The sequence below is a fragment of the Stegodyphus dumicola genome, chromosome 10 (genome assembly GCF_044657685.1).
Source record: "Stegodyphus dumicola isolate Sdum_Otavi_A_Nest chromosome 10, ASM4465768v1".
NCBI classification, from domain to species: Eukaryota; Metazoa; Arthropoda; class Arachnida; order Araneae; family Eresidae; genus Stegodyphus; species Stegodyphus dumicola.
In genome coordinates, this window is record NC_140777.1 from 107,588,078 (window position 1) to 107,599,142 (window position 11,065).

The following is an 11,065-nucleotide window of genomic DNA, read 5'->3' on the forward strand; positions in this document are numbered from 1 at the left end:
CTTATCTTACTGTCAATTTTTGTGCGACAATAAGTCCTGGCGTAGGAAATCTACCCAGATCACTTTTACTATTATTTTAATTGCAGATTTCTTTTCAGATGTCCTTCATCTTAATCGTTGCATTCCTAGTGGCCTGGACACCATACGCTGTATTATGCTTGTGGACTATATTCGCTCCTCCCCAAACGGTCCCTCCGTTTTTAACTCTGATACCTCCGCTGTTTGCCAAAGCATCCACTGTCTTCAATCCCGTTATATATTATCTCACCAATCCACGACTTAGGTCCGGAATAGCAGCCACTCTACTCTGCTGCAAGGACACTCCTTTTGAAAGTATTGAGCTGCCTGATTCTCCAGAAAGGGCTCCTGCAGACAACGACGCCATATAAGCCAAAATCTGCCAAGAAGTAATCCGTTATGTTAGAAAAAAAAAAGTGTTTCCATATCTTCGAAAGTATAACTTTCTTCTTTACACTTTTAACCTTCGGGAGTTACCTTTTCCTATGTGAAATACTCACAACTTGGTGGTGTGATAAAATATATGCCATTAGATTAACCGCTTGAAGGAGTAAAAGCTCTTCAAGTATATGCAGAGTCACGCTATCATTCGTAAAGGCTCTGTTTTTAATCGTTTTCTGTGAATTTCGTGTTTTCTCTTTAACTTCCTTATTTTTCTATAATGATACAACTGTTTTGCATGCATTTAATCTGTCAGAAGCTCCTTATGTGACCGTAACTTCCCTGAAACCTTGACGATATTCTAGGACATATGAGTAGAGTTCCTAGGTCGCCCTCGAAATATTATCACACACTAAAGCAGAAAGTAATAAATACCACCAGGGGAGCGTTCCTAATAAGAGTTTGATGTCATTCTAGCATTCCTGAACACCTGTTGCCAAGCTACTTTTGATAATAAACTGTTATGTCTGAAGTGTTATTTGCGACCGATCAAAGTTTATCTTTGCGAGCTTAAGATAATTTATCCTGATTACGTGATGAGTTTATATGTCAAAAGACCTTATATTCTAAAAATAATAGAGAGAGAAAGGGAAATAGTCTTTCTCATCAGGAATAAAGCTACTGAAATACATCACTATCTTCTTATTTTCATCATATTTTTTAAGCTTTAATCATGACATATTGCAATAGATTTCTAACATTCGTAAATTCGTATAAAAAGTATTAGAATCGTAGAATTTACAAAATAACAGCTGGAACAATATTGCTCCTGCTGTTCGAAATAGAATTTATAGTTGCTTTCGCGAAGATGTACGATTATATTAACTGCAAAAAAGTTCTGTAATGGAAAAAAAAAGAACTTTTCAAATGAAACAAGCTAAATAAACTTTACTTGAAATTTAAAAAGAATAGCTCTATTCTCAATAATATCAGAACAGAGCTGCTGTCGAAAGATTCAAGATAAACGTCCTTACATTAAAGCAGCGAGAAAGCCGCAAAGGACTGGCAGCTATTAAAAATTTTTCAACGATTCCGTTTTCCATAAATCAATTCTTTTCAGAATTCTACGAATTGTCGGACTACGAATTGTTAGTTATTTTTGACTTAGAACGATACTGTATGTCATTTCTTTAGTAAACTATTATGGCTTCTTCTCCTTCTCCTCCTTCAATGTGAAGCCTGGCTTCCTGTATTGCATATTCCACTATGGCTTTGTTCTATCATAAGCCACTAGGACTCATACTAAAAAACGAAAATAAGCTTTCGGAGAACTAGAGTTGCAGTTATGTAATTGATATAAATGAAGCTTACATAAATATGAGGCGAAATAATGATAATTATAAATCTTTGGTTATACTTAAAAATTATTTTCATATCTGGAATTCTTTTGTTCTACAGTAAACGCATTTTATATATTAAAAAAAGCACCCTAAATCCCTTCAACAATTTTATCAATGATTTTTAAGAATTTTAACTCAAATGCGGTTAGTTTTAAATGAGTACCCATTTGCCTTAGGAATTTCAATAGATTTTATATATTTCAAAGGACAACTATTCACTCGTATAAATATAAAGTAATTTTTTGTTTCTAAAATTACTTACTTCGGTCTTTTGAGCATAACTGGAAACGAAAATAAAATGTATTATGCAGGCTGTTTCACAAATAATTGCCCAAAAGAATGAATCAACGTTTACAATATACTCGACATGAAAATTTTGTACAGGTTACAGAGCTTTCGTAAAGCGAAGAAAGCCAGTTGCGCCCTCTTGGAGAATCGTACCAAGGATCTCCCAGTTAGTGGCTAGGTATGATAAGCTGTAGCACAAGGAGACGCACAAAAATAGTCCTGTAATTCTTCCCGTTCACTTCCATTAAAGAAAAACTGGAAGAGGCATGAAAACTAGTCGGCCAAAGCCAGACGGTGATGAGTTCGTCGTCTTTCACGTTCTATTTTGGACACCACTTTTTAGGTACTATTAGGTCTTTGAAGCAGGAGACTAAAAAAATCGGCTGGACACCGATAATGGGACCACGAGTCTTCCATTTCTTAGCTGAATCTGTTACTACAGCAAAAAGACACAGAGCAAAGGTATGCTATAAATCCTTACACTCCTTACAGCATGACATGTGGCCTACAGCTTACTGTAGTACTTGACAATAAAGCACCATTCACAAACCACTGCTGGAAGTATCTGCCTCAAATAAATTTGGAAGCAACTTTCCATACCGTCTTAAATCCTTCTTAAGATGTTTTTATCAATAGTTCAACGGAATACTTTCCGTATTGCTCTCCACGTTTTCTAAAGAGTAAATCTTTCTTATGTAGACATTTCGGATTTTCTTATGTAGGCATTTCGGATATTACTGTAAGAAAAAAAAATGAAAAAATTGGTAATTCCAAATTGGGTGAGCTAAGCGTTCAAATCTTTTCGACATTCCTGGGTTTCAAATTTCTTTATATACATGTGATCTATATAGCATGCCTCACCTTGTTAATTTATCAATTCTATGTTTGTTGAGTGTTCCGTAACCTAGGGTAAAACAGAGACACATACATCAATATTTAGCGCATAAAAAACTGTAGGAAATGTGGCCAATTATTAGAGTTCAAGATACACATCGAAAACCAACTTTTAAAATATATTATGAACTTAAGTATAATTCATGTGAATTACTATAGTTTAGATTTGGAAGGAAAGGAATCACTGACAAAAGATGGATACTCTTTTAGATTTTTTGCATAGCTGTAGTGTGTCTGATCATTTTTTCTCTCCGCTGTTATCCTAAAATTCATGTTATGTTACTTTTAAAGACTGTGCTAAACAATTAATGTTTCACGAAAAATACCCACTCCACAGTAATATACGCAGCCATCTTCTTATTCAATGACTCAATGAAGCAAACCCACAATAATTATCTGGCGGGGAAAACATCACTACATAAATCAGTCATCACCTTATCACGAGCATCATTAGCAATACGTTTTTACGAGTCTCAAAACCATTTGAAAACATAAAGCTGTGTTTTTATAAAGAAAGAATATTTAAAAAAAGAAAAAGAACGAAACGACTATCCTGTGAAATATTCTGCATTATTTTATTTCCTGAAAATCATTTCATTCTGAAGAGGTGAAAGAGTAAAATATATTAAAACGTGGTTCTAATAGAATACAGATTTCTTTTTAAGTAGGTAATAGTGTAGATATAAAGTATAATTTTAAATGAAGATAGAATACCTACATCCTTTTTCTATTTCACTCTACCAAATTCAATTATTCAACATTGCAACTGGCATTGTTCTTTCTAACTTGTGCAGTATGTTAAACTAACATGTGCAGTATGGATGATTTAATCGTGCGATGTCTATATCTTTAAAACTTCTATTAAATATGCGTTTTATTCTATTCATTTCAAGAATTCTGCTAGACTCTAAAACTGAAATTTAATAGAAATATTTTCAAATCTTAAATTTTCTAACTCTGACCTAACTATATTGAAAAGAATAAACTCTAGTCTCCGAACCATAATAAAAGCTTATTTTTGTGAAGATAAGAATTGTAGTAGTGAATATATAGAATTTATTTATTAGTTATCCTCCAATGTTATCGTATTTTTCCTCTAATAGAGAAACAATCAAAGGATAATTCTTTTCCACTTCATATCAGTTAATGCTTAGTATTTTACTTAAAAAATGGAGCAATTTGAGAGAAATGATATTTTAGTTTCATTATACCATTTATCTTTTAAAATTAAATGATGTAAATTGTAAATGATTTAAATTGTAAATGATGGCAGGAATTTTTTACATAAACTAAAGATAAAATAAAATCCACAGTTCAGCTAAATCCGGATGTTCGAATGAAATAAAATGATCGTGATATGATATTAAAGATTTCATCATTAAATGTTTGACTTTATTAACTACTTATTTCATAAAAATATTTTGCTAAAATTCCTTACATTTTGTCACATGACTTAAATTTTTGTCATCATTTACAAATTTGCAAACTTTGTTACTTGGCTCTCTTCCCTAAACAGCTTTAATTTATTTTGCTTAAAATACAATAAGAAATAATATTAAAATATTTTAATAGGTAATGAGTACCATTGTTTTAAGAAGCGGGCTAATTTAAAATTAGAAATTAACATTTAGCTGACATGAAAGGAATCGAATTATGAATGCTCTGTTGTCCAATATCTGTTCATAGTTTATTCCGAAAGTAAACTAAGTGCAAAATTTATAATATATGCATTCGTCCAAATAAAATGAAAACTTTGTGTATTCATTTAGCAAAAGAGCAAACATGAGTACAAAGTAAGAGCTGTTCATTAACTCATTTAGATGAAGAAGTCCATCCTTTAAATATTGCTTATGCCTCTTTTATTGGAGAATTCAGTGAAATGTTGTTTGAATCTAGTTCTCTAGAATAGAAAACTTATGACAGGATTTGCGATTTTAAGCTTAACTGATAATTTTTTGAAATGTTCTTCTTAGATACGTAATAAGCTCTTACTTCATTAACATTGTTCGTACTCTTATTCTTTTAGCTTGGAATTTTATTGAGAGTTGACTTTACTTCAGTTCTTTAGCTTTTTTTTATATTAAACAAAATTTGATTATAAAGTTTGATAGAACTTAAAATCATGTATTGAGAAAAGTGTATTGAGCCAAAAAAAGAGCTATATATTTACCTTAAATTTTGTATTGTATGCATTTTATCTTCAGTAAAAATAAAGAGCTTTAAAATATTTTTTTAGTGTTTAAATGTCTATCAACGTGCTTTTTATAACTCATGCCAGTATTTTTAAATGATTGTTAGCAATAAAATTTAGTTATTTTCTTTCATTTTAAGTTAGATTTATTAGCCATGCCGTTAATATATTTTAGAGATATACGTCAGATATACAATAAGTTTGGAATGAGTATGCAAGGAAATATAAAATGATGAAGTCTGTTATTTGTTACATGCGCGTAAAATGAGCCTGTGTTTAGACTCAAAAAGGAATGGTAGAAAGAACTTATATCGACTGTGATTGAAACCATTTAGTGATATTGGAAATAAAGTAATACTTTTAAGAATTATAAATATCAGATTAAAATTGTAATTAAAAAGAAACTACTGATTTATTAAGTATTCAAAATTATTAATTAAATAATTAAAATTAAACTAATATTCAGAGTTGCTGTCTCCGCTTTATATTACAAAACATAACTCGAAATAAGCTTCGAAATTTCTAAACATTGGTATAAAAATACAAAACATCATTTATTTGTGTTAATTATCAATTGATTCTGTGTGATGTTGTTACATATAAAATAAGTGCATCCAAGTAACTAATATTACGAGAAAAATTAGTATTTTGTTGAAAAATTAACGTAATATTATTTCCAAACAGATAAAATTCATGTAGAAGTTTTCTTACTGAAAGAACATTTTCATTCTGTGTTCGTTGTTTTCCGCTTTTTTAAGTCAGTATTTTTCCAGTGGTATTCAGCAGAATCTTGAGGTTCCATGTGGTGATATTCAGGCTCCCTTTGGTAATACTGAGGATCACCGAAAAGTTATAAAATAATATATTATATACTTAAAACATTTCGCACATATAATATATATATATGTGTGTGTGTGTATGTGTGAAGGCTATAACTTCCGTATTAAATTACTTTGTAATTATATCCGAGAATCTATTCCTGCCCCTTATAAAGATTGATCGTTACATCAACTACAACATTTATCTACCTAAATATTAAGAAATTATTTCCAAGCTGGATTAGAGTGATGGACAATTTCTGCAACAAGGCCACTCCATCGGTGTTGCGAATTTCCTGTTCGCTGGATTTCTTAGTCATGAGTTTTCATAAAGGGATTTGAATGACTGGCTTCTAACTGAAAATTTATCAACTCATCTTCTTTAACAGCATTTGTAATACTGCAAAGATACACGGCGAGAATGCAGAAAAATGTATTGAATTCAGAAATAATCAGACAAAACCAATGATCGGAAAAACGGCAGACGCTTTGATATGACGCTGTGACAGCAAAACCTGCCCATTAAAAATAAAGCTTTGTGTTCTTCTCAAATTCATTAGTAGCTGAATATTTCTGTCATATTTCAAATGGTGCTAATTGAAGAAATCCAAATTATTGTTGTTATCATGTTGTTTGTTGTAGTTACCATTATTCAAAATTATAAATGAATATATGTGTAATTACCCATTTTGTTTTGCATACAAATATCCAATGGCTATCCAAAAGTAAAATCTTTAAGAAAGATAAAAATAAAAATATGTAAAAATAGTTTGCATGTTTCGTGAGTCAATTTCGATTATGTGACAGATTAATGAATATTTAACGCTTATATTCACAAAATTATGACTGAAACACAAAATTATAACTGAATATGTTGTTCGCATATTCACAAAATTAAATGAAATATGTTTATCATAGGAAAAAAGTAAACATTTTTCATGAAGAGAGAAGAATTTTCACTTCGTCGTAAGCTATTATTTCAGATGACAATAGTGGAGCAAAATAATTTAGATTCTTTTATAACCTTTCAGGATTTTCTTCGTTTAATAAATTTCTTATTTCTTCACTATACTCAAAGAAATAATACGCAGCGGCTCTGTCGATTATTTTTACCACACGTTTACCACACGTCTATTTTTACCACACGGATTTACCACACGTCTATTAATCAAGGGTTCAACTGTCAGTCACAAGAAATAAAAGGAATAATTTTTCAACGAAGATTATTAAAAATCTGATTGATATTAATTCTCTCAATAAAGTAACGCAAAAAGTTTAAAATTTTTTTCCTATTGCTACTTCTCCAAAGAAAAATACAACTTTCAGTTCAAAGTACGTGACTTTAAAAGATTTAATTAAGAAATTTTTCCGTTTGAGAGGCAATAATCTTTTTATGATAAGTTAAAAGTATTTCAATGATTAAAGTGGTTCTGAAGAATATGTAAAGATTCCGTCTCTGAATTTAATAGGAAAATGCTGCCATAATTCTGCACTTAAAAAGAGTATTACTTCTATTTTTTAACTAATGGTGTTTGAATATTCTGCTACGTTTTCGTAAATGTAGCTGCCATTTTTTATGTTATTTTTTACCATTGTCTTGGAAAATAAATTATTCCAAAAGAGCTGTTCTACTTTTCAGAACTGATTTAATATACTCCGTATCACATGTGAATACCTTTAACAAACCGATGTATTTTAAACTATTTGTTTTATGCGTATTATAAAAAATATATAAAATAAAATCATTTTATTTTAATAGGGGGGAATTTCTACATGATTAATTATGAAATTTAAATGCAGTTAAAAAGAAGAAGGCATAAGGTTCAATTATTTTCAGTCCTGTTCATATTTGAATATTAGCCTGACTCTGAATCCATTTGAAACTCATGCTTTAAATTAATAAACATTACTATGTAAGATTTAAAAATAGTTAATTTCAAGAATATGTGTAGGCTTTTGTTAATTTACGACTGATTGAAAGCAATTAATTATAAAGTACTATAATTTTTCATATTTCGTACAGTTATAATTTGTAACAAAATCTATAGATTTTTATGGCAGTATATAACTTATCGTTAGTAGAGAATATTCTCCATTATTTCACTCGAGTGCTGGCTCTCCTAAATTTTCATAAAGACTTCAGATCAAATTCAAGTCAACAATATAGGCTCCAAAAACTGTGTTGGAATATAGACAGTAGATATAAAATAGCAAAAAATACTCGTATCATAAAGTTGAATTTGAAGTGTCTGTTGGCTAAACTAAAAGAAGAAAAAATTGAACGGCTTTTTCCCAAAAATTTGTGTTTCAAGTACAAGCAATGTATGCTACTCGAAAATGTGTGTTTCAAGGACAAGCAATGTAATACATTAAAAGAAAATTTTCTTTAATAATTCTTTAATAAATTCCTAACAGAATCAACTAAAATTTTCAGAGACAGTAATATTTCTAGAAACACAAATATTTGCAATATAAAATATTTTTCTTATATTTCTCGCCATATAAGAACTTCCTGTATACATACTTTTTAACAAACACTAGTTTTTTTCCTTTCACAAATTCAACTGAACACAAACAGTTGTAAAAGCTATTTTATATTTTTATAGCACTAGGATAAAATTCATAGCTATTAGATTAATACATATGCATAACCCTGAAAAATTTTCGTCAGATTTAGAACATATAAAAAGACTCATGCTTTTATACATAAAAAAAGCGTTTAAAATTCATTGTAAGAAAATAGGCTTCCAGATGTTCAGTAAATCTCCAAGAGTTCAAGCATCAAACATAATTTTGCTTACATTTACAATGAATAAAAACACTTTCTTAAAGCATACTACTCCCGTACTTATGATAAGCTGCAATGCGTAACAAATTAGCTTTTGATGTATTTTGAAATTTAGAACAATTTAGTTTTTTTTTACTCCTAAAATATCTATGAAGCTACTTTTTTGCTCTGAATTTACTTGGATGCGAGCTTTTTATTTTTTATTACTTTTATCTTTTTTTATGTATATTATCTATTTTGTAAAAATGTCGTAATAAGTATACGTATCTTTAGTGTTAAAATATAATGAATATTTAGAGATAAATATATTTGCATATATTGATGTTGTATTTAAAACCAACTCTATTATCAAATTTTTGGTGGTGGTGTAATAAAGAAATTTTGTAGATATTAGAATATGTTTCATTTCTTTCATAACGAACATGCTCCTGATATACTCCATTAATTCATGATGAAAAATAACGACTCATAGTATAAAATCCAATTCTAAAAGGCACAATCTATACTGTAGCCTTACCCAGAACTGCCTGTTGGGCTTACTGCCTACAATGTATGTAGAATTCCATTGCCAATTTAATGAATTCCATTGCCAAATATGTAGCCAAAATATAGAATATGTGTCAAAATGTAGAATTCCTTTGCTAATTTAAATTGTGAGTTACACAATTAAACAATAATCCAAAACAAGCTTTTCTTTGAAGACAAAGTAAATATATAAATTAAGTTCGAAAAGAAAAATTAGCAAGATTTTTATATTGACATCTTTAATTTCTATACTTGACTATTGATTAATGACTATAATGTAGTAATGGTCGTTTTTATCGGATCACAACCGTATTATTTAATTTAAAACTTATTTAGTGTTACTAAACTGAAGGTTTGGAAATAAAACTAACTCGGAAGTGAGAGAGAATTAGTCTCAGTAATATTTATCTTCACTGCAAGTTCAGTCATTATAGATATGAATTATAGTCAAAGTGATTTACTACTTAAACTGTACTTAACCTCTTTCAACCATTAAATAATTTATATTTTCTTGTAGAATAAAAGTTTCACGTATTCGAAATAAAAATTTTAAAAAATCTTAGTTTTAAAATTTTATATTAAGCTCAAAGGATTGTTTTTTTAACATTTTGTGAGTTACCTTTATTTATTAAATGTCATGTTTTTCTCATTTAAACTATAAAATTCAATTCAACAACAGTATCACAAAATAATTTAAAAGGAGCATATATTTAGAATTCCCAATACACAGTCTCGCGTGCTGGAGATAAAAAATTTAATTTTCTTTTTTTCCCGATACAGTTAAAACATTAAAGAAAATAAAGTAAGTTTTTTCAAGAAACTGAATTTGACACTATTGACTGAGTCAGAAGATGAATTTATTAGAAAATTTATTTTAAATTGGAAATAGCAGAAAAATGAAGAAGTCTTTAAAGCATACAGATAATTTTACGCATATTTAATTTACCTAAATAGAAACATTAATAACAAGTTCGAAATCAGTATTTGTTTTTAATTTACTTTATATTTTACAAATTTGCTGACTAAAATTATTGGAAGGTTTATTAGGAATCTCTTGTACCAGGCAAATCTTGCGCTCTTGAAGATTTTGTATGTGAGTTGTATCTTCGAATTTGTAATCAAATAAAAATGATAAAAACTTTTTTATCTATATGTAAGAAATAAAAATATCAGAATTCATGCAGATGAAACCCGTAAAAACCCAGAAATTTTGTACAACTAGAATCTAGAAATAAACCACATTTTAAATTATTATACAAGCAGAATGTCCAATCTCCGAGTTTTTTTTTTTAAGGATTCTTTTGTAAATTGCAGTCATTTAAACTTTTTTCTGATACTTTGGGTTTGTAATAGTTATGAAACTTTTTGAGATGCCATCAACTGTAAATTTCTCTGAAGGACTGAAACTTACTAGAAGCATATTTTTTTATATACTTTTCCTTCTTCAGCTTTTTTCTTTTACTCTTTTTAACTACACTTTTCACACAGATAGGATAAATCCTAATTTTTCACGAAATCCGAATCGAAAAGGTTTCTCGAATTTTTTGAATCTTTCTAATAAGAATAATGCAAAGAAGAAAGAAAATTTCTCAGCAATCAAAACTTTTATTTTAATAATTTTTGAAATTTATTTTTAATTGAAACATGTATCAAAATGTAGTTTTTAAAAATCACGCTCCATCATCAATTTTTGGAGATTCTGAAATGTACATATGTTGTTTTAACAGTAATTCATACAATATTCTAAAAGAAAATAATAAGA

General features: G+C 29.1%; 1 protein-coding gene across 1 annotated transcript in view; it reads left to right on the plus strand.

Annotated features, from left to right (window-relative positions):
* The window catches only part of LOC118181585 (visual pigment-like receptor peropsin), a 366,047-nt gene extending 356,873 nt beyond the window's left edge, over nucleotides 1-9,174 (plus strand). The window contains exon 6 of the mRNA XM_035350739.2: nucleotides 99-9,174. Coding sequence (XP_035206630.1) covers nucleotides 99-389 — 291 coding nt within the window. The 3' untranslated portion in view covers nucleotides 390-9,174. The remainder of the gene's footprint in view (nucleotides 1-98) is intronic.
* The last annotated feature ends 1,891 nt before the right edge of the window (nucleotides 9,175-11,065 follow it).